A 24,500-nucleotide genomic window follows, 5' to 3' on the forward strand; every position below is an offset into this window, starting at 1 on the left:
TTAAGCGTGATGGGAAGGTCTCGAGTTCATGAGCGCGTAGACGTGAACGGTTTGTAGATCGGAGTTACGATTTGAGAGTAACGAACGAACAAAGTTTTGGGGCATTTTAGACTTTTACATTCTAGAGTTTTCTAGAAAGACCCAAACCCATTTTTTTAACTTTCAGATTTCTCTCTCTCCTCACTCACTCAAACCCCCCCCCCCAACCTCTCTTTCTTCTCTCTTCCCCTTTCTTTTCTTTTCTTTCTTTTTCCTTCTTCTTTCTCTCCCATGTTCTTCTATGTCCGCAACCACTAGCCACCACAAGCCCCTCAGGCCAACTGACACCTCCCAGCCTTCCTCCTCGCCAAGCAGCCCTTCTGCCACGGGTAAACACGCCAAGAAACACCCCAAACCACCGACCATTCTCCTCTAATCTCCGCCCAGTTTTCACCACAAATCCTTGAGTGTTTTAGTGGGTTTTTCTCCTTGAGGTATAGGCTTTCATTTCCCTTTGAGTTGGTTGTTTTATTTTGAGGATTTGTGGAAAATTGAAATTGGGGATTTAGAACCCATTTCGGGTTCCTCTTGGAATTTCAAAATTTGATGATATCATATGTAATTATGGACAATTCTCACTCCTAAGAACCTTTAATTGATGATTAGATTTGAAAAATTGAAACAATTTAGAGAAATTGATAGTTTTTAGGTATTTAGGAACTTGATTTTAAGGGTTTAAGGGTCATTTCGGGTTTGCATTGAAATTTGGCTTTGGGGATTGTTTTTGTATAATTGTTGGACAATACCAATCCCTACGGACCCCAATTGAAGTTTAGAAATGAAAAGTTTGAGAATTTTGTAGAATTTGTGGAACTTGAATTTTGTACCGCCACTTTGAGCGGCGACAGCAGTGATTCTGACCACCCCGCTGTTATTTTGATTATCTAGCATGAATTTGAGTATCTTTACTGAGTTAATTATCAATTTTGGATATGTGGAAGCTACTTGGGTTGACGAAACTTTATTTGGAATCTAAATTGGACACTTTTTGGATAACGAAGCTACCCTCAGACGATTTTCCTGATTAAGGTAGGCCACATGCAGGGTTCATTTGGTTTTAGGGTTGAATTTGAGATCTTGAGTGTCGTGGGTTGAGCCGAGAAGGTTTGAGAATAGGTTTTAGAGTGTCATAGTTTTAGAAAAAGCGATTTTTCTAACCTTTATGGAGAACGTGTGTTAGGTAGGACGTTGGGTTTCTTTCACACACACACTTTTAATTGTTGTTAGGTTGAGGCTAATTTTATTTTTCAATTTGTGGTTTATAGGTGACACTATTGAGGCGTGTGACGATTCGATGGAGGATCGGAGCTAGACTTCTCTTGTTTCCTTAAATGATTTATGAAATCCGTGACTTATTTCGGTTAATTGAGTTTTCATTGAAAAATAATAAATGTGGGTGGATTCTTGGTCTTCAAATGAATTTATGAAATTCCTTTCATATTAAATTATGTTAATTATCTTGAATTTAATTTGGGATTTTGGTGAATGATGTTGAATTTCGGGTTTTCAAATACCTTTGTATATAAGTTTTAAATCATGGTTTTATTTGAGGGTTTGTTTAAAATTGATGGATCTTTTGGAAATGACTCTAGTTTCTTACTTTATCAAAAGGTTTATTTATTATTTCGGTTATTGGTCGAAAGGATTTGATTGGATTTTGCATGTTGAATTTAAATTGAGTTATGCATTAGACTTACGGCTTTAAAGTTTTCTTGGGTAAAAAATTTATGATTTGGTTATAGAAAAATGATTTTTAAACTACTCCTTATATACCTTCCAGATTATCAAATTTGATAGGTTTTTAAGACCTATCACGATACACATATGAGTTTTGGGCTGTGTGTCAGGATGTTTCACCCTTTGGGGGCCGCTCTGCGTGCATATATGATCAGAATTGCCTGCACATGTATAAATTTTACTCTGTGCGTGTGTATTACTAAATATGGGTTTAAGTGAGAAAGGCTTTTTCGAGTTATAAGATTTTCGGTTATGGTGTTTTTATAACTCTTTTACTTTAGAAGGTTGATTTTGAGAAGTTGTATTTTGATTTATTCAATTTCTTGAGTTTAAATAGTTTTACAACTTTCGTAAAGATCGTAAGATGGTTTTGAAACTAGGGGATTTCAAAGAGTGATGTGAGGTGTTAGAATTAAAATTGATTTTTCTTAAGGTTTCTAAAAAGATTAATTAATTTAAAAATTATGTTTCCATAACTTGTCCATTCATTGAGTTTATCTCACAATTTCTTTGTTTGTCTTAAATATTTTTCCCCCCAGGTAGTAGTGGTGGTGGAGGTCGCGCCATTATACGTCGAGGCATACCTTCCGTTTTCACTTCTTGGATATTATAGGCTATTGGTCTACCTTGTTTAATTCTCTAATTTTTAGCATAACACTTATTGTATTAGTGGTTCTGATAAACAACTTGGAATTTTTGACCAAATTGTGTTTCTGACAGGTTTGAGACCCTTTTTGGTTGTGATAGAGGCGGCTGATGCTTTTAGAAGTGTTTTTTTACAAATTTTATAAAATTTGGGTTAGTTCATTTTTAGAAGAGATTCTGCCAAATTTTAAGTAGAATTTTCCTTGAATTTAGATTCTACAAACCATTTCGGGTTTCAAGATGGAACTTGGGGACGATCCTGTTACTCTTTCTCCCTTCTTTACCATATCTCATCCCTTACGTGATTTCGTTAAAGTAGATTGCATTGGAATCTGATTTTTATAATGAGCCTTAAAAAAAATCTAATTTTCTATAATGGGCTTTTTAAAAAAAAAAACCTACAATTTAAGAATATATTTTTTAAATATTTTATTTCGTGGCGGAGTAGGAGCAGGGAATAAAATTTCGAAAATTTCGGCGAAATTTTCGTTTTTGGGGAGGCCCGAAATTTTATAACATACCCGTTAATTTTCGATAATTTTTCAGCGAAATTTCGCTTAAATTTCGGCCGAAATTTTGAAACTGCCACACATGTATTTTTGTAAACTTTCGGCGAAATTTCACCTAAATTTCGGCAAAATTTGGCGAAATTTCACCCAAATTTCGTCGAAATTTCGAACCCATGAGAAAACACAGACAAAAAGAGAAGGTGACCGACCTTGGAGGTGCCCCAGAAGTGAGTCCAAGAGCCCCAAGCAGAGGGATAGGCTTCACCGATGTTGAAGGGTAGATCTTTGGGTCCAGTCCCAGATCCACCCACGACTCCCTTCAAGAATCTAAGCATCGCTGGAAACGGCATCGTGTCTGGTCCTCTTCCTCTGATTCGCACTCTTTCCCACTCTGATTCGCCGGTCCTCTTCCTCTTCCAGTCCTCCTCCTCCTCCTCTTGTCTGGTCTTAAACGTAACTTGCTTTTTTTATTTTTCATTTTTTTTCCAAATCCTGATCGGAATGGATTGTATCATGTCTTGGGCTTGGGCTTTCTTGATCCGGAACCAATATAGTTTAGTTATGGATTGTAGGCTTGTAAGTTGTAGGCTTGTAGCCATTATTATTAGATTAATTAATTAATTATTAGATTAGTTAGCCTTGTAGGCTTGTAAGTTGTAGGCTTGTAGCCATTATTATTAGATTAATTAATTAATTATTAGATTAGACTGATTAGTTAGCCTAGTTTGCTGCTTTGCCAAATTTGATTTGGCATATAATAAAAGTTTAAAACAATATAAACTATAAAGTCTATAATATGGTTTTTTTTTTTTTTTTAGAAAAACTATAATATGGGTTTAGTAATTTTATATAAGTTTATAAACTAAATATCACTATGGAGTATTTAAGTTTATAATTTTATATAAGTTTGTAAGTATATAAGTTTAATATAATTTAGGGTTTAGAGAGTGGTTTATTGTTGATGGTTTATGGTTTATGGTTTAGAATGTAGGGTTGAGTAAATTTAATAATATGCGGTATAGGGTATATAGGGAGTATAGCCTTATAGGGTATATAGAGGGTATAGCCTTACATGGTATAGGGTATATGGAGGGTTATAGCCTTACATGATATATGGTATATAGAGGGTATATAGTTTAGGGTTTAGGGTATGAGGTGTTATTTATATAATTATTAATCAGTGACCCATTTTTCTAATAGTATTTGCATCCAGCGCGCATTATATTCACCTTATATCATATGAAACCTAATATATAATTTGGTTTCTTCAATATTTTTTATCTATGTAGTAGATAATATGTTAAATAAATATATGGTCAAGTTTCATTCAAAATTTCCGTATTTTGATAGTAATTTTTTTCATTTTTGTCTAATTTTATCGAAATCAAAATTTTAATCGAAATTTTCACGAAAATTTTCGTCGAAATTTCCATCGAAAATTTACTCGAAATCGAAATTACACTCCTTGAGTAGGAGAGAAGAGATGATACCTTTCGTCGTGCTTTAAATTCACGGTTTAATTTGAACTGTCAAATCGGTGGGAATTGGCAATTATACAGTAGTGCTAGATATACCACATTTTTATACCATAATTTCATACCACCTTATGTGGCAACTTACATGACATTCATACATTGGATACTAAAAAATAAAAAATAAAACCCAAAAAGAAAAAGAAAAATTTTGTCCAATAAAGTAATGACACGTGAGATGGTATAAGAATGTGGTATAAGAAATGTGGTAAGAATAGCATTATTCATTATTCATTAGAATAACTCTCTGACTCTCTCTCAAAAAGAACGAAAGGGGGAGGGTTGGAGCCACCCAAAACTCTAACCATCTCTTCCTTTCTGTTTTTCATCCCTGAAACTAAAATTAGGGTTTCCTTAATTCAGATAAACAGACACAGAGACAATCAGAAAAACCCTAATTCTGCACAGTAGAGATGAGCAGCCAAGTGGGTGTGAGGAGAACTAGTCTGAGCCAAAAACGCGGTCCCTCCGCTTCGATTAAGAAATCGGTCCCTCCCGAAAATGGAACCTCTAATGGCACCACCAGCAAACCCTCGTCGCCTCCTGCCCTTTCGTTAGTTTTCTCTCTTTTTCTCGTTTGCTCTTTTTTGTTCATTTCCTGAGAAAATAGTTCCTGGAAAATGTTTTGCAGACATGGTTAAGAGTTTGGTTTTTCTTTTTTAATTTATATATTTACAGGGGGTTTCTGTTAGTTTCATGAGAAAAACGATGCCTGGAAGATATGCATATGAATTTCAAGCTACATTGAACTTCTTCTTTTTTTTTTTTTTTTTTAAATTTGAACATTTAAAGGTCTGGTGGTGGAGAAAGGACGGTGAAGAAGCTAAGGTTGTCGAAGGCCCTCACAATACCGGAGGGGACGACAGTATCCGATGCATGTCGGAGGATGGCGGCTCGCCGTGTGGATGCTGTGCTTTTAACTGATGCAAATGCGTTGCTTTCGGGAATTGTGACTGACAAGGTTCGAATTGTAACTGATGGTTTTGCTGTTCCTGTGAATTTCAAACTATTAACTTTGCTTATAGTATTTGCTTTCAGGACATTGCCACTAGAGTCATTGCAGAGGGGTTGAGACCGGAGCAGACATTTGTATCAAAGATCATGACGCGGAATCCTATTTTTGTTAATTCTGATTCATTAGCCATTGAAGCTCTTCAGAAGATGGTTCAGGGTTAGCTTTTTATGTACTAAGTACTGTTTTTTTTTTCTCTGTGTGTGGGTTTGTCTAAGAATTTGCATCAAAATCCACATTATAAAGGGTTGGGATGGGGCATAAAAGGTGATTCCACAACTTTCAGCAGTGAAGATTCTCATCAAATCTCCTCTCCCCTCTCCCCTCTCCCCTCCAAATTAATTTTTTTAAGGGTCCCCTCTGTTCGTTTCTCCTACAAAGTAACTGGGTGCCTCTCATTCCTTCTCCCTTTTTCCTATCCACTCCATCCATCCCCTTTTTCTTCTTACCAAGTACAATTTTAGTCTTCATACGTGCTTCTTACGTCACGAGCCCATTCACTTGGGGTAGTTTTTGATTTTTTTTTTTTCCTTTTTTTTTAACAGGTAAATTCAGGCACCTCCCTGTTGTAGAGAATGGTGAAGTTATTGCCTTGTTAGATATCACCAAATGTCTCTATGATGCTATATCAAGAATGGAGAAGGCAGCTGAGCAGGGGAGTGCCATTGCTGCTGCAGTTGAAGGAGTTGAACGCCAGTGGGGAGCCAACTTTTCTGGTCTGTAGTTATATTGGAAATCTCACATAATTACTTGAGCATGAATGGAGGTTGATTCCTACATTAAAAGTTTGTAAAAGCCTCTGTTTCATAGTGAAAATGCTCTATATTAACAGACAGCCTGTTTTTTGTTAATTTGGTTACATACATATAATACATCTGATGGAATATAACTTTCTTGTTCTGTTTTTCATCATTTATTGCAGCTCCATATGCTTTTCTAGAAACTTTGAGGGAGCGCATGTTCAAACCGTCCTTGTCAACCATCATTGGTGAAAATACAAAGTACATTTTTTTAGCTTGACTTGCCATTTGGCCCTCTTTGTTGAAGGATGCTATTTAGTTTTATATTCTTTTAAGTTAGTTTTCTATCTCCAAGTTCGTAGCTCTATGTTTTCAGGGTTGCAATTGTATCTCCATCAGATCCAGTCTATGTTGCAGCAAAAAGGATGCGGGAGTGTCGGGTTAATTCAGTTATAATTGTAACGGGGACCAAGATTCAGGGGATACTTACGTATTATTCTTTCCCTAATATATATGTATGAAAATTTTGCAATTAGATGTAATTTTGGGGTGTTGTATAATGCGTTTGTCTTCTTCTTCTTTTGCTTTATACTGACTGCAGTTCAAAGGATATCCTTATGCGAGTTGTGGCACAAAGTCTCTCTCCTGAGTTGACTCTGGTGGAAAAGGTTTATTTTAAACCATCTAATGTTTAATTGGTCTATATTTAGTACTAAGCATATAGTACTCTCTCTTTTTCTAATAAGATTTCTTATACATCACTTGATTTAACTTGTGCTGTCCCAATCAATTCTTAAGGTAATGACGCCAAACCCTGAGTGTGCCATGTTAGAGACAACGATCCTTGATGCAATGCATATACTGCATGAAGGGAAGTTCTTACATCTTCCTGTCTTAGACAGAGGTGAGCAGTACTTTTGTAGCTACAAATTTGTAACATACATTTGTTTGATGAGAAACATGCTTTCATTAAACGAAAATCAAGAAATACATATTACAATACAGTGCACAAGATATCTCTTCTATTGACATCTTTTGTGCGGTGAACAAGATATCCACCTTCTATTGACATCTATTGCTCAATTAAACAAATTTGTAATGTACATGTTTGAAATTTCTTGACATCTATTGTGCAGATGGATGTGTTGCTGCTTGTGTGGATGTTCTGCAGATAACTCATGCGGCAATTTCTATGGTAAAGTCATTCCATTTGCATGTTACCCTTTTATGGTATAAATGCATATTTTGTTCAACAGAATAAAGCAAGTTTAGAGTTTTCAGTCTTTCCTTTAGATATGGATGATATTGATCTTTCCTTTATGTGGAAGGTATTGAACTTTAAGTGATAGGATCATCCAATCTTTGATTAATTTAATCTATTCTGTTGGGTCACATTAAGGTTTTCTATTTATAACGGTCTAATGTGTGTTGAGAAGTGTTTTGCTTAGTGGATCAATGTCTAGATTGTTTGGGATAAATATCCAGGCCAGGCCATATCACTTGTTTCTCACATATGAAACTTCATTAGTATATTGGCACAATAATTCATACTGTGGTGGCTTTGGTAATGATGGCAGTGATATTTTCAATGATACGGGCCTAATGTTACCGGACAAATTATTACATAACTGGGTGATTGTAACAAATTTAACATTTGATTAAATGAAGTGGAAGAAGTAGGCCAATATAGGAAAGGAGAGGACATTCATCAATAAAAAATAATGATGAAGAGACGTAAAAATGGAGGTGAAAGCCTGGTTTGTCCAGGGATTTTAATGAGTTGGATTAGTTGTACATGGAACTTGAATTAGCTAAATGTAGGACAAAGGATGGCTGCCCTCGTTTGGAAGAGTTTAGCTATACATCGTTGATGATTCAGTATATCTCATCACATTTTTGCAGGGCTCATTTTAGTCATCTGTTCAAAATGCTTTACACATGTACCTAACCTGTGAAGCTTCAAATTACAACCATTTTATTATGTCTACTACTTGAACCTTTTGTTCTTGCTTCCATTTCATGCTTATTTGTATGGCCCTAAATGATGGAGGACATATTAGTCTACATCAATGTCAATGTTCTTTTTATGTCTATAGATTAGTCTCCTATTTGCTTCTTCTCTTAAAACTTCGAAGGACATTAGAAATTGATTAAGTAGTTGTTTTATGCCTTTCCTAGGTTGAAAATAGCTCAGGCACTGTTAATGATATGGCAAATACAATGATGCAAAAATTCTGGGATTCAGCACTTGCTTTAGAGCCACCTGATGATTGTGATACTCAAAGGTATGCAAAATTTTTCAGTAATGTCACTTAAATTTTCACCACCTACACCAACTTTTTATTGATTTTGAAAAATTTAGTGCTGATGTGAGACTGGTTCGATATGAAGTATTTAGAGGTTATGAAAATTCTATGAGAAAGGAAAAACATTTATGCAAATGGATATGGCATTTGCTTCCTTGACTATGGTATTTTCTGGTAAACTGGGTTAATACCTTGGGAATTTTGCTTGCAGTGAAATGTCTGCACTAATGACTTCTGATGGGACAGAACATGGAAAGTTTACTTATCCTTCTCTTGGTCTTGGAAATTCATTTTCCTTCAAGTTTGAAGATCTTAAGGGTCGAGTGCATCGACTTAATTGTGGTGAGTAGTGTTCTGAGGCAGAAATCATTGCAAGAATCTTGGATATGAATTTCTTTGTTTACCAATATATCTTCTCTAGCTATAAACATTTTGTGGACTGATTGCTTATTGGATTTATAGAAGTGGGAGATTGAGATGTAACTTGAAAAGACAAGTTTACAATTATTTTAACATGTGGCTTTTTCATCTTTTTTTTTTTTTCTTCTTCATTTTACTGATTACAAAAGGAAAGATAGTTTGGGAAGGAGTTTTTTATTTATTGATATTTTTCTGGGAGTATATATATATATATATATTTTGCAAGTTGATAGATAATTGGGTATAAATTACGAATTATGAGATAGCCTTCTCCTCTCAAATTCCACCCCTTTTATTGAACTGTCTCAAACCTAATGGCAATTATATGACAGTGGTGGGCAGCAGTGGATTTGGTGATGTTGGTATTAGTTGTGTAACATAATGTGCTGCATAGTGACATGTTGGTCTTTGGTCTGGTCATAGAAGTGTGCATAACTACTAGGGTGGTGGGGAGAAATTGGGGTTAGCTTTTAGCCATGTGACAGTGATAATGGACTTGGTTTATTTGTCTGTGCTTACAAACCCCAAATTTTTGCTACAATGCTATAGAATTAAACCCAATTGACCTATTTGTTTTGCCTTTTCCTAATTTTTTGTCTGTTCTCTTCAGGCACAGAAAATTTAGATGAGCTGGTATCTGCTGTCATGCAAAGGATTGGTGCTGCTAATGATCATGATCGTCCTCAGATTTTGGTAAACTTTTGAGCTAATTTTGGTCTTATCTGATTTCTATTGTGCTTTTTAAACTTCCTTATTGTATTTACTTAAGTAATTTTTAACCCAGTATGAAGATGATGAAGGTGATAAAGTTTTACTTGCAACTGATGATGATCTTATTAGTGCGGTCAGCCATGCTCGAGTAGTGGGACTGAAGGTAGTGTAAATATTGCTTCTATGCTTCATTTTTTGGATTTTAACTCGTTCCTTCTTTCTTTGAGTATTTTGACACAATTATGACTTTTGAAACTCATGATCCCCTCCCCTTTTCTAGATGTTAATATCTTGTGGACATATATGTTGATACTTTGATTCTCTTAGAAGTTTTTCTCTTAGTTGTGCACATGTTCTGTTTAGTTTATTTATTTATATTTGATTGAAAATTGAGAGTAAGTTGGGTTCAGTATCTTCTGAATTTAGGGATGTATGTTACTAGGCTATTATCAGTGATTTGCAAGCAGCTGTTGTTTGCTAATTGAGGTTTAATGTCCTGTTTGTAGGAAGAAATTGTGATATTTTGTGGTCTATATTTCATTGTACTGTTTTGGGTGTACAAGTTGTCCCAAAGTTTGTACTATTGTTTGATTGACATAAAAATTTTCTTTCAATAACCTTGTGCAGTTGATGCGGTCCAATGAATCAGTTAGTTGAATGACCTAATTGGGGTATTTGGTTGTTTTGCTTCTATATGATTGTGCTTGACTTTACCCACACCCGCGTCATATTAGGAGTGTTCCAACAGTTGGATTAGGTTGGCTTTGAGATATCATTCCAAATGACCAGATCTCATCAATTATAAACTTTTCAATTGAAACCAATCTTCCAAGGACATTGAAACAAAATAAATCCAATCCAAAATCCAGTAATCATCGGATTAGATAGGTTTGCATCATCTATCCAAAAAAAAAAGCCCAATCATGAGGGTATAAAAGGCAAGCCCAAAAAATTAGAATGCAGAGGGCCCAAACTTGCAAGGCAAACCCATAAGAAATCCATTTGGAACATTGTTCTTTCGAGATATCCAAATGTGAATAAACATTGGAGGCTCTTCTTAGTTCTTTCTGCCCGATGTGGGGTTCTGGTTCAGGTCAAGTCTTTTTCCCCATGGAAAAAGTGCTTTTGTAAAGCTTCAACATCAAAAGCCATATTGTCGTGGTTATCAATTAACTAAGCTTGCTTGCTGTTCTATGTTTTTTGATGTTCAGATGAATCCTTTTATATTTTGTTTGACGTATTTAAAAGGTCAGGGTGGGTCAGGTTTCATTGGGTTCAAAATTCAAGTGTCAGAACCAAGGAATCTGGATCCTCTGGTGAAGTATTGATTTGACTTTTAATTTTTACTTTTCCCGTTGTCAAGACATTCAAACAACGGTTCCTGGAAAGCAATGTAATAGCCTAGAAATAAGGTGCTTAAAAGAAGATTTGGATTTTTTTTGAAAAAAAAATCCATTTGTTGTATGTCTTGATAACGTGGCAAGATCAAAAGTATAATTATGAGGGAAAAGATGCTTAATGGTTTTACTGAGCATTCTGTTGTATAATTATTGTGTGCTCATGTCTTCCAGATGTTAACACTTATGTGAGCACACAGGAAATAGTGGGTGAAAATTCAATGGAGAATATGGTATTGGATGGAACTGAAGCCAGATTTATGTAGCAATCTATAGGATCAAGACTTGTTGAACTGTGACAGTTGATGATAGGATCAGATTACTAGAAGAGGCTTAGGGGCAGTATTGATGTGTCCTTATTTTCAGCTGTATTGTTTACATCCTTATGCCTCCCTCTCTGTTTCAGGTCCTAAGGTTGCATCTGGACTTCTCTGATTCTCGGCAAAAAACCATGTCACAGGCGGAAACAAACACGACCCAGAAAATGGGATGGACTTCTCGCCACACTGGAATTTTGGCAGGTGGTGTTGCTTTAACTGGCATTGGGGTGTTGGTCTACTTAAAGCGCACTAACCTGTAATGGTGTGCTGATTGTTCAAAGAAAACGTACTCAAGAGCCCTGCCAATCCTGGTAGATGTCTGTTGGGCAGAGGTTCAAGGAAACTGAATATATTGGATTCAGATCACCAGCAACAACAAGTGTTCTGTAATAGTTAAATGATACATAATTTGTAGGTTACACAAAGAGTCACATGAAGGTGACGACTGGAGAATTGTTATATTTTGTCTCTAATCCACATGAACCGCGACTTTTCTTCAAGAATATTGAGAAAATAAATTTATTTAAAGGAAAAATAACATTTTTGTTCCCTACAGTTTCAGTCAGTTTTTTACTTTTGTACCAAAGTTTCAATTGTGGCAATTTATTCCTGTATTTTCATAATGATTGTAATCAAGTCCAAAATATTAAACTCATTTACTTTAAAGATATAAATTTGATGTGGCATACACTTGTTTGACTTGTGCATGAGCATTTTGGACATTTTCGTTTTGAATAGATGGGGTTAATACTCGTGTGTCATGTTGGATTTTTTGTCTTTAAAATATATGAGGTTAATAGTTTTTACTTTTATCCTGATCGTTAGGAAAGTACAATACTAATATTACTTAAATTAAAACTATGGGACAAAAATAAAAATGATTAAAAACTGGACCAAAAATGCAGTTTACCCTTTTTGTAAATCACAACAAATTGAGTTTATGAGTAGAATATCATCACATATAGATCTGCAGTTCTGCTTAAATAGCTCATAAATATATTTCTTTTAATTTTAATTTTATGGTAAACAAATACATTAATAGACTAATTAATTGCTTATTTGCATCAGTTAGTTGGGGGAAGGTCGGTAAGGCAAACTAACTAACAAAACAAAAACCAAGAGAATTGATAACATTTCTTTCGTTAATATAAAATTTGTCTTCTACTGCTAATATAAGGGTGAAAAAATTTAAGCCTTCTAAGATTTATAGGAATTTGCTGCCTCCCTTGGAATATGGAAAGAGAAATTTTATTCATACTCAACAATTTTCTTATTTTACCCAACTTCTCAGTTTACCCAACCATCATTTTTTTAAAATTAAATATTTTCTCATTTGACCTAACCCAAATTACTATCATATCCTTATTAATAATTTTTAGGCTTAATTATCAATTTACCATCCAAAACTGTAACTCATTCCCACTTTGCCACCTGAAAGTTTTTTTGTCCCAGATTACCACCTGTAACTTACATCTGTGTCTCATTTTACCTTATTTCGTCAACAATTCCGTTAAAAATGATGACCTAGCCGTTAATGCTGATGTGGCGCGCTGGATGTGCGCCACGTGTCACATCTTTTCTTGTATTTTATGATTTTTTTTATTTTTCTATTTTTATAAACTTTGAAAATTAATTAAAAATAGCTCCGAACTTAAAAAAATACACGAAAAATTCCTATTGACTTGTCTTAACTAGTACTAATTTAATATGAGGTCAAAATGACAATTTTTCCTCTAAAAATTTCCATAAAATTTGGAAAGTCCAAATTTATTTCTAGAAAATTAAAATACTCTAAACTCTTTGAAAATTCATAGGATAATCTCCCGAACTCCAAAAAATATGAGGTCTGCACCGTTAGTTTTCTAAAAACTAACAATACATTTCTCGTGAACACTTGCTACCCAAAAGACCTCTCGGTCTTAGAGGAAAATAAATTTCCCTATAAAATATTCTAGAAAAATTCTAGAATTTTTGTAAAATCTCGAAATAATTCTCTAAAATAGGATTTTGGTAATTTCCAAAATATTTTTGAGAATTTGTCCAAGAGTTTACGAAAACTCTAGAATTTATTTAATATAGGGAAATTTATTTTAATTTTTTAGAAATAAATTTGGACTTTCTATTTTTTTTTTTTGAAATTTTTAGTGGGAAAATTGGTAATTTAACCTGATAGTAAATTAGTGCTAGTCAAGACGAGTCCGCATGAATTTTCTGTGTATTTTTTTGAGTTCGGAACTATTTTTAATTAATTTTTAAAGTTTATAAAAATAGAAAAATAAAAAAAATCTGAAAATAAAACCAAAGATGTGACACGTGGCGCACATCCAGCGCACCACGTCAGCATTAACTGCCAGGTCATCATTTTTAACGGAATTGTTGACAGAACAAGGTAAAATAAGACACAGATGTAAGTTACAGGTTACCATCTGGAACAAAAAATCTTTCAGGTGGCAAAATGAGAATGAGTTACAATTTTGAGTGGTAAATCGATAATTAAGCCTAATTTTTAATAAAGGTATGATAGTAAAAAGGGTCAACAATAAATAATTTTTAAATTCCGAAAATGAGTTTTGATGGAGAAAAATAAAAATAAAACTTTATGATAATTCTCAATTCTCAAATAAAATTAGGAAATAAAATTTGAAAAATTTCAAGGTATTACACATGGTTTATGTGAGATATCATATTACTGAGTTTAAGATCCCACCAGGTCAGGAAACAAAGTCTTTATAACTAAGAGACTCAGGCCCCATTTGTTTGACCGGAATAGTAGAATGAGAATAAGAATTGTATTCACTTTTCTGGCAATCATGGAATGGAATGGAAAAGATTTGACATTTCCATTCTAGCGTTTGGAACACGTCGGGATTTAAAGTAGGAAATGATTTACAATTTTAATTTTTGCGTTTGGTAAATCCCGGAATAAAATTAATAATTTGACATTTATTATATTTTACAAAATTTTTTGGGTGAATGTTAATAATGCGAAGGGGTTGTGGGTGTTAAAAAACTTTTTTGGTTGTTAAAATGGCAATCTGCACTCTGCAGTGATTGTTTAGAAATACCACCCTTGCTCCTGTATTTCATTTCCGCCTATTTGAAGGAATTAAATTCCGGTCAATTCTAGTCAACTCCCGACTTTTATTTCTTTTCCGGTTAACCAAACACTACATCTCGACAGAATAGGAAATCAATTCCCATTCCTAATCAAGAATACAGAAGAAAACAGATGATGAAATAGAACACTTCAATATGCAATCTTGTTACTTTTGACCATTGTTAATGAATGGCATGTCATAGGTTTTTTGACTCCTGCCTAGTTACTCTTGACCGTTCATTTCAAGAGAGTAAGGTGTAATCATTCTGCAAGAGTTTTAAATTATGAAGTTAGGCGAAGAGATGCCTAGCTATACTGAAAATTTATTTTTATTTATGAGAAAATAGACATGTGACAATTTTTAAGGGGTAGATACACAGATGACGGTGTATCGGTACTACACAATAGTTTTTCATGTAATACGATTTAAAAAAAAAATAAAAGTAGATGTATGAGAATATCAAAATTTAAACATGAAGTAGTAAATAGTAAAATGTGTCAAAATTGAGATACAAAATTATTTTTAATTATATTGGGGGCAGTGAAAAGTTTAGACAAAATTTTGTGTATAGCGTCAAATTTAGTAGATTTGTTTTTCGGTGCAAACAAAATGAGCAATTTACAATTCACACCCCTGAGGCCTAAGGTTTGGGTGTTTCACAACTTGTATCCTATCGTTTCAATTTTTAATTTAGTATCTAATGTTTTGATTTGCTCACAATTGATTACTGTCATATTTCTGATTGTCTAATTAAACGTTACTTGATGACTTGACAGTTGCGGGTCTCACATTTTTATCAACTTGTAAGGCCGAATGTCTTTTCATGTGCATTTAATTTCAGCACATCAAGTTTAATATGGTCTTTGGGAGGTTGTTCAAAAACCAAAAATCATATTGTTCGTATGACTAATCATCTGGACATAACGACAAGTTACACAAGGCTTAACATCATGTCGTTTGGGCCTAGGCCCAAAGGATAAGCCCTTCCTAGGTTCCTGGGTTCCTAGGCCCAAAGACTAAGCCCTTCCTGGGCTCCTAGCCCCTGACCTCTTAGGCTCCGGCCTCCTAGCCCCTGACCTCCTAGGCTTCGGCCCCCTAGGCTCCGGCCTCCTAGGCCCTGATCACCTAAGTTCCAGCCTCCCTAGGCTCCGGCCTCCTAGGTCCTGACCTCCTAGGTTCCGGCCTCCTAGGTCCTGACCTCCTAGATTCCGGCCTCCCAAGCTCCAGCCTCCTAGGCCCCGACCTGTGTCAACTCATTTGGATCCACGAAACAGGTGACACGTGGCGCTCCTACAGTGCGAGTCGTTACAAGAAACACGTGTCATCACCGGATTGGTTGACAATCTTCCAAAAGTATTATAAAAGAGGTACTTTCTTGTCACAAAAGGACAATTCAACCAATATTATACTATTTACTCACTCTGCTTAGAGATTCTCTCGACACTAACTTGAGCGTCGGAGGAGATTCGGCCAGTACCACATCAGTGCCTTTCCCGCTCACTTTTGTATGTTTGCGCAGGGTGCTTCGAATATAACGTTTTCATCACTATTCACTAGTCAGACCCAGTTACCCGTTCTTACCCCATTTCGACGTGTCGCCCTCTCAGTGGGAGGTCAACGGGTCAACGTTGTTTGACTCGATGTTGACTGTTTTACCATTTTTGAGCATCAACAGTTTGGCACCGTCTGTGGGAAAGTTACAACTTTTTCCCATTTGATTCTCTACCCTCAGTTGAGGTGCAAAAACCTTTCGACCTTCTGACCCCCGCAATGTCTGACGGAGGTCCTATTCTCGACCAAGTCGACAACACTCCACTGGGTGACAAACGAGGCAAGAAGGTTGCCGAACCTGATCAGGAGGTATACATCTAACGGTTGGAAGCTCAACTCTAACGAACCCAGGAACAGCTAGAGCTCCAAAAGGACACAACACAGCTGTATGAGCGACTTCTCCACGATAGGGAAGAACATACAACTCTCCGAAGTGGTGAGGGGAGAAACCCTCGAAGGGACCGAAATGTTCCGCGTCAACTGGACGCAGGGCAAGCTAGCCGCCTACCCCCAGGTTTCCAAAAGAGACTTGTCCACCCGGTCGGCCGGGCCCGATCTGGCGAGTATCCTACCTGCTCTGAAGAGTTCCACATTTATGGGGACTGTCGTTATCTGCTCGACGACAACCGTTCTAGACGAGAAGAGCAGCGGACGACCCGGTGTGAATCCAACCCACGTTCCCAAGACTTTGAGGAAGAGGAGGCTATTCGTCCCAAGCGACGACGGGGAGAAAAGCAGGCTTTCTCGACTAGACGCCGTGTAGGAGATGATGCTTTCACAGGCGAGCAAATCGCTGACTCCGGTAACAGCGGATCTCTTCCACCAGATCAGCTCCAACAACTCCTCATGGACATCAGTGAGCGCCTGAGGAGAGTGGAGGGGGAAGTTGTGGTGGACACCCATTTTTGGAAACAATGGAGCTACCTGGACCTTTCACAGCTCGCATCCTGTCCATTCTCCCAGTTGGCGACGTCCGACCTCCCAAAATAACTCCATACACAGGAAAGGTAGACTCATATGACCACCTCATGAGTTTCCGGTCAGCTCTGGAGTACAAGGGTGTCGATGACATTACAAAGTGTCGGATCTTCCCTTCTACCCTCTCTGGCACTGCAAGGGATTGGTTCTATCAACTTCCTCCCGGCTCGATTGATTGTTTCAACGAGCTCCGAGAGCTCTTCCTAGGCCAGTAATCATTTAGACCGACAGGATTTACACCACGAATGACCTGACGCGGATCCGTCAGGGCAGCAGGGAATCCCTTCGGGAATATATCACCTGATTTCAGCTAAAGCGATCTAGGTGTCGCGACTGTGATGAGAAGGTAGCCTTTGCTGCTTTCAAGGGTGGTCTCCTAGAGGGGGACTTTTTGTTTGAAATCAACCGCCGCAATCTGCACACCTACAAGGAACTCATGCAAGAGGCCATTGCCTATGCTACTGTTGAATTCAAAACGTATGGGAAGAAGCCGCCTACCATGGACCGTCCAAGTACCGACCATGCCATCATAGTGCCACCCCAGCTCGAGCCCTACTCGGGTAACCAGTATAGAGGGTCTGGGAAAAAGTTCAAGAAATTCACCAAGAAACACTTTGGTGATGGTAGAGGTGGAGGACAACGTAGAGAGGAAAATTATCAGACATCATATGCCTCCAGGTTCAAAGTCTATACAATCTTCACTGTTACTTATACAGAATTATATCCCCAAATCAATGACATACTTCCTAAGCTCTCACCCCGCCTACCACAAATACGATACCAGGCTAACAAGAAAACTTTTTTTGCCTTTACCATGACGACCATGACCATGACATCGAGGTATGCAGAGCTTTTAAGGAGGCAATAGAAACTTTGTTACAGGCAGGAAAGTTGGATGGTTTTATAGACAAGGAGGCCACTAAGAAGGCCAAGACCGAAGGACAACGACGGGGGTGAGTAAATATCATCTGTGGTGGCCCGGAATACCTGCCCATCCACCTGCCCATCCAAGACAAACCAAAAAATAAAGATGGGAAGTGCTTGGAATACCAAGACAACACCATGGATATATTAGATCACTACTGGTCTTCCACCCCCAATTTCACAACCTTCACCCTATCACTTTTCCCATGTTCAGCCACCAATCATGCACTCATCAATATTCAAAAAATCAGTTTAAGAGGAAGAGCAATAACAACCCAAGCCTTACCCGTATTTTGCGGCTTCAACAGCTCAGACGAGTTCCGACCCACTTAGCTTCTCTTAGCTCCTATGTATCTGGCCAAAAACACAATAACACTCAATAAATTACACAAGTCCAAAAATGAAGGCGTATCGCCTACCCAGTGCTCGGAAAAGTTCATACCCACCTGCCTCTACTCACAAATTTCACAAATTCACAATCAGAATTCCAAGGTCCGCATCGGGTTGGGCGACTACCATTTCTCACAATTCTACATTTTCCAAGGCAAAATCAACAAATCAAATGGCTAGGAAGAATTTCAAAGTGCCTACCTTAAGTGCTCGGAACAAGCTTCAACTTTCCGACCTTCTCAACCCAAGCTGCTACCCCGCGCACCACCAGCCCCCGAGCTGCTGCCTCGCGCAGCACCGTTTCGGCCTGAGCCCCCTTGCGCAGCGCCTCCGAGCCCCAACCAAGCCCAGCCCGATCCCAAGTTCCAGACCGAGCCCGCAACCTCCAAGCAGCCCCCCCTGGGCAGCAGCTCCGGCCCGAGCCGTCCGCCCCCAGCAACAGCCCCGACCCAACCCCTCCAAATCGAGTCTCTGCTCTGCGCACCAGCTCCGGCCCAATCCCAGGATCCCTTGCCCAAGCCCGATCCGACCACCTTAGCCTCCGACCCGAGCAGCACCACCTTCGGTTCCGCCCCTCTCCCTCCGACCCGACCTCCTTTTTTTCTGTTTCGTTTCCAAACACAGCCGGCCCTTCTTTTGGTTTTCTCCTATTCAAGACCTATATTCATTCTCTCTCTTCAGAATAATAACACAGAAACAAGTGTGAGAGTTGGGGTGAGTTTTTTATATTTAGGCTCTACCATTTAATTCCAAAATCTCATTTACAAAGGGCAACATCCCACCATTCAATTGGACGAGATTCACTGGGATTTCGCGAAGCGTCTACTACCCGGAATACAGAGTGATCAAAATTCAAAATTAAAAAAAAAAAAAGTTATGAACTTTCATATCTAACCCCCCAAGCTTTCCTACAGTACAACTTTTCTTACTAAGGAACTTGGGGGACTTCTGAACAGTATCTTAAACATGAACAAGTATGTGGTCACTTGTCATTCTGCTCGGACTTCTTTGTGTACAAAGTTCCCAACCAAGAAGTACCTTTTCCTCGGAAACTTGGGGGACTTCTGTTCGTATGACTAATCATCTGGACATAACGACAAGTCACACAAGGCTTAACATCATGTCCTTTGGGCCTAAGCCCAAAGGATAAGCCCCTTCTAGGTTCCTGGGCTCCTAGGCACAGACTTCCTAGGCTCAAAGACTAAGCCCTTCCTAGGCTCCTAGCCCCTGGCCTCCTAGGCTCTAATCTCCTAAGTTCCAGCCTCCCTAGGCTCCGGCCTCTTAGGTCCTGACCTCCTAGGTTCCGGCAAGCTCTAGCCTCCTAGGCCTCGATCCGTGTCAACTCATTCGGATCCACGAAACAGGTGACACGTGGCGCTCCTACAGTGCGAGTCGTTACAAGAAACACGTGTCATCACCGGATTGGTTGACACTCTTCCAAAAGTATTATAAAAGAGGTACTTTTTTGTCACAAAAGGACAATTCAATCAATATTATACTATTCACTCACTCTGCTCAGAGATTTTCTCGACACTAACTTGAACGTCGGAGGAGATTTGGCCAGTACTACATCGGTGCCTTTCTCGCTCACTTTTGTGTGTTTGCGCAAGGTGCTTCGAATATTATGTTTTCATCACTATTCATTAGTCGGACCCAGCTATCCGTTCCTACCCCACTTCTACGTGTCACCCTCTCAGTAGGAGGTCAACGGGTCCACATGGTTTGACTCGACGTTGACTGCTTTACCATTTTTGAGCATCAACACATATCAAACAGTTGAACCACTTCTTATGAGATAGTTTGGGAGGTCATTTGACCTTACAAGTTAGCAAAAATGTGGAATCTACAACAGTCACGTCATCAATTAATGTCGGGTAATTTAATTAAATGACCTATTTTCATACAACTTAAGCTTTTTTGACCCCTTTCTCAAAAACTTACTTTTCTAACCCCTTTTCATTTTTTGAGACTAAAATACCCATAATTGAAAAAGTGGTGGACAAGTGCTATAGCATTAAGTGGTCAAGTGCTATAGCACCTGTCGACCAGAAAGTCCACCGAAAAGTCCACTTAAAATAGTGCTATAGCACTTGTCGACCATAAAGTCCACATCTGCAATTTTTACATGTTTTTCTTCTTTTCTATTGAATCCAAATCCATATATGGTTTTGAGATCCATTTCTCTGAACTGTGCATTCAACTAATAATCATTATTTACCAATTTAATTACTTAATAATTCAAATATAACCTAACAATATATTATAGTCATAATATCGTATTGTCTGTTTAAAAAAAATGTGAAGTAAATACCATGTTGTGCTTGGCTTCCCATTGTTGGAAATGACACACACAGCAAGTAGCTAACTAGCTAGCTAGAGTTTTCTAGATAAGGTTTTGTTTTATTTAGTTTTCAGATATGGTTTTCATTGGCTGGCGTGGGGAGGGGGAGAGGGAGAGAGAAGGAGAGAAGAAACGAAGGGTCAGAGGCGAGCTGGGTTGTGTTGGGTGCGGGTGAGGCTGGTGGTGGTGGTGCGAGGTTGTGCAATGGTGCAAGAACTGTGCTGGTGGTGTGAGGCTAGTGGGTGGCAATGGGTTTTGGATGTTGGGGTTGTTGGTGGGTGTTGGGTGTTGAGTTTTCAATGATGGAAGAGAGAGGGAGGGAGGGAGAGAGAGAGAGAAAGAAAAAAAAAAGTTACAGTAAAAAAAATTTGGGTTTTTATATAAAGGGTGTTATGGATATTTCACACAAAAAAAAGTTAGAAAAACTTAATTTTGATAAAAGGGTCAAAATAACTTAAATTGGATCAAAATGGGTCATTTAATTAAATTACTCATTAATGTCTGATTAAATAGTTAAAAGATAATAATAATAGTTAATTATATTACGTATTAAATTAAAAAATTAAAACTATAGGTTGAAAGTTGTAAAATACTCCGCAAATGACACGGTGCTCAACAAAATTTCTCTTGAACTTTCTCTCTCTATCCAGCAAGCAGGGTGTTTGAGAGTGGTGAGAAACTTGTTGCACGCGACGCAAGACACGTACACAATACACTCACGACAACCCACTTCATTACACCGACTTGTATTATGGGCAGGCCAGCCCACAGCCCACTGGCATGCCTCACTCTCTCTCTCTCTCTCTCTCTCTCTCTCTCTCTCTGTTTCTTACTTTATTTTGAGAAAAAGGCCACAAACGACTCATTGTCATCATTGCCTCTCCCAACGGCAAAAGTAAAAAGTTACAAAGTAAAAAAAAAGATAGATATATACTTTCTCTCTCTTCCCCCATTCTCGGCCCATTTTCAGTCAATACTCCAAACCCACTTTTCTACCCCTTTAAATAACTCCACCACTATCCCACATTCTACCATCTCTGGTTTTTTGCTTCCTCTCTCTCCAAAACCAAAAAATGGCGAGTTTGAGTGCCAAGATTTCTCTAACTCTCTTTGTGTTGGCGATATGGGGTTTCGGACAAGGCCGTTGTGGGTCCTCACACCAAGCCCCAGCCCCTGCAGTGGACTGCTCCAGCCTCATCTTGAACATGGCAGACTGCTTGTCCTTCGTCTCCAATGGCAGCACCGACTCAAAGCCACAAGGGACTTGCTGTACAGGCCTCAAGACCGTCCTCAAAGCCGACGCTGCCTGTCTCTGTGAGGCCTTCAAGAGCAGCGCTCAACTCGGCGTCGTTTTGAATATCACCAAGGCCATGTCCCTCCCCTCTGCTTGCAAAGTCTCTGCTCCTTCCGCCACCAACTGTGGATGTACGCTACCCATTTTCTTTTCTTTCCTTTTTTGCTTTTAATTTTTTATTTTTAACCTAAAAAATTAACAGATTTATCTTACTTTATTTTTATTTTTTCTTGGTTTTGTTGCTTTTCAGTATCTGTCACTCCTGCCGCTGCACCTGGTATTTTCTTATTCCTATCTTAAGAGATAATGTTCTGCTTTTTGTTTATTTATTTTTTATTAATAGTAGTCCAGAATAAAATATTGAGTTTATATATACTTATCTGTTGCCTCATCTGTTGCATTTTAAACTTTGAATTATATTGAGAGAATATGAAAATTCATGAAATCCTGATTTCTCTTTTTTTTTTTTGGTCCAATTATTTTATTCCTACCCAAAATAAATGAGAGTATGAGGCCGAATCTTATATAAATTTCAAATGTATAAAGGAATATGATAATGACATGCCTTGAGATTTAGGAAATTTGGTCTCCTTTCTTGTTTGTTTTTATAGGAAAGTTGGTTTTGAGATTTTTTTTTTTTTTTCCTTTTCAAAAAGTACATCGGATTTTAATTTCAATAATACTACCATCACCAAAAGTTTCAAAAATTTTAGACAGCAACTGCTGTGGTTACAAGATGTATGAACCTCCTTTGTCCCACCTCATGCCACCTGAGCTAAAAGACAACCGGGTTTAACATGCTTTCTAATCTGATAATCGTTTCTATTATTTAATTTTTGGGTTAATTTCACTTCAGTACTCCAAGTTTGCTCTAAATTTCAGTTTAGTATGCATTTCCTTAAAATTTTGCAATGCCATACATACCCAATGTTTTTGTTTAGTTGCAATGTTACACCTCGGTTAGTATGATCCCATCCATCATTTCTAGATACCATTGCACACCACTCCCACACTAATCCTGCACCACCAGTCCAAGTTTGGATGAATTAATTTCATTTGGTGTTGCAGCTCTCTCGCCAGAATCTTCTCCAACATCAGCTGCTGCTGTACCCGAGTCGTCTGCGGGAGTGAATGGGCAAGCACCTGCAGCTGCTCCGGCGAGCTCAGGTTCTCTTATGCTCTTCAGTTCATTTGGATCCATTCTTATTGGTCTTGTAGTTGCATCATTCCCTTTTTTTCTGATGGAATATGTTGCCATCTTTTGAGAGCAGAGGGAGAGAGGGAGTGTGTGTGTGAGGGAGATGATCTGAGAGACTTGTGATGTTCATTTTACCACTTGGGAGTTCTCACATGACTTGTGTAGATTTTAACATTTGTTTTGATGGTTGGACATCTTTTTCTAATATATTAGTGTCTATCTATTCTTATATTTTTGTGCTCCCTTTTGTTTTGAAAAACTCATAAATTTTTCATGAGTTTGAGAAGTAGAGAACAGTTAATTTTTGCGAGTTGTCCATTTTTATCTCTATGTAATCATGTAAAGGCTTCCTGTTCATTTCCATGTCTTCAAAGTTCAAATAATTTGGACCAGGAATAAATTGGGTCCCACAATTGTGAGAATTGATAGAAAGTACCATGATTTGTTAAAACTTTTCAACCATGTGAGCAACAAAGGCTCATTAAAGTAGCAATTTAGTCCAGCAGGGTTGATGGAACTTTTCGGCGAGACCACATCATAACTCAGAATCAATTCAACTTATTGCCTGATGCTCCTTTAAAGTGTAAGCAATCTTGGCCATACACGTGGCCAAATTCTAGTGGGCCTAAGGAGTCTTGGCCAAACATGCAGCCTAGGATCAAATTTTCGTGGTTTTCATAATTCAAAAATTGAAAATTTGAAACCGAAATTTTTTTTAAAAAATTGGTTTGATTTTGGTAAAAATGGAAAAAAGTTGATAAACAAACCGATTACCGAAAATTATTACTGAAAAAAACTAAATTGATTATTATCGAAAAAATTGAAATATATACAAAAAAAAATTGAAACAATTATCAAAATTTAGTTATATATGCTTATAAAATACTAAAATGTTAGTGGTACAATAAATATTAAACTACTAATATCTTAAACAACTATAAGAAAATATAATTATATAATGTTATCATATTAATATTATAAAAAATGTGAGTTAAGATATAGAGTCATTCTCTAATAAAGTAAATGTTATTATTTTTAGAAAAATAAGAATCTCATCTTTAAGTAAATAATGCATATAAATATATATATCTACTCATATTTATCGATATATATACAAACTAAATTAATAAGATATGTACTAATACATATTATTAAACTAATTATACTAGTATATATTATTACTAATATTAATATTATTGCAATTAATACTAGTACTATACTAAACTACCAATACTACTCGTGAAAATATATATTAATCAAACATTAGATTTTATGCATCATATTTGATTAAATTTTAATTTATATTAGTATATAATAATTAGTATTATTATAATTAAGTCGAAAATGAACCGAAGATA

General features: G+C 37.2%; 2 protein-coding genes across 2 annotated transcripts; both read left to right on the forward strand.

Annotated features, from left to right (window-relative positions):
• Positions 1-4,701: 4,701 nt before the first annotated feature.
• Positions 4,702-12,067, forward strand: LOC147283711 (CBS / octicosapeptide/Phox/Bemp1 (PB1) domains-containing protein). The gene is made up of 14 exons (XM_086244351.1): positions 4,702-5,015; positions 5,255-5,423; positions 5,501-5,633; positions 6,020-6,190; positions 6,397-6,475; positions 6,591-6,704; positions 6,816-6,882; positions 7,013-7,118; positions 7,351-7,409; positions 8,393-8,499; positions 8,732-8,862; positions 9,551-9,633; positions 9,725-9,814; positions 11,455-12,067. The coding sequence occupies exons 1-14, from the start codon at positions 4,876-4,878 to the stop codon at positions 11,626-11,628; spliced, it is 1,623 nt and encodes a 540-aa protein (XP_086100477.1). The 5' UTR covers positions 4,702-4,875; the 3' UTR covers positions 11,629-12,067.
• A 9,393-nt stretch (positions 12,068-21,460) lies between these two features.
• Positions 21,461-23,447, forward strand: LOC147283712 (non-specific lipid transfer protein GPI-anchored 31-like). The gene is made up of 3 exons (XM_086244333.1): positions 21,461-22,075; positions 22,195-22,221; positions 23,013-23,447. The coding sequence occupies exons 1-3, from the start codon at positions 21,724-21,726 to the stop codon at positions 23,207-23,209; spliced, it is 576 nt and encodes a 191-aa protein (XP_086100459.1). The 5' UTR covers positions 21,461-21,723; the 3' UTR covers positions 23,210-23,447.
• Positions 23,448-24,500: the final 1,053 nt, after the last annotated feature.

Source organism: Dryas octopetala, chromosome 5, assembly GCF_963921425.1.
Source record: "Dryas octopetala chromosome 5, drDryOcto1.1, whole genome shotgun sequence".
NCBI lineage: Eukaryota > Viridiplantae > Streptophyta > Magnoliopsida > Rosales > Rosaceae > Dryas > Dryas octopetala.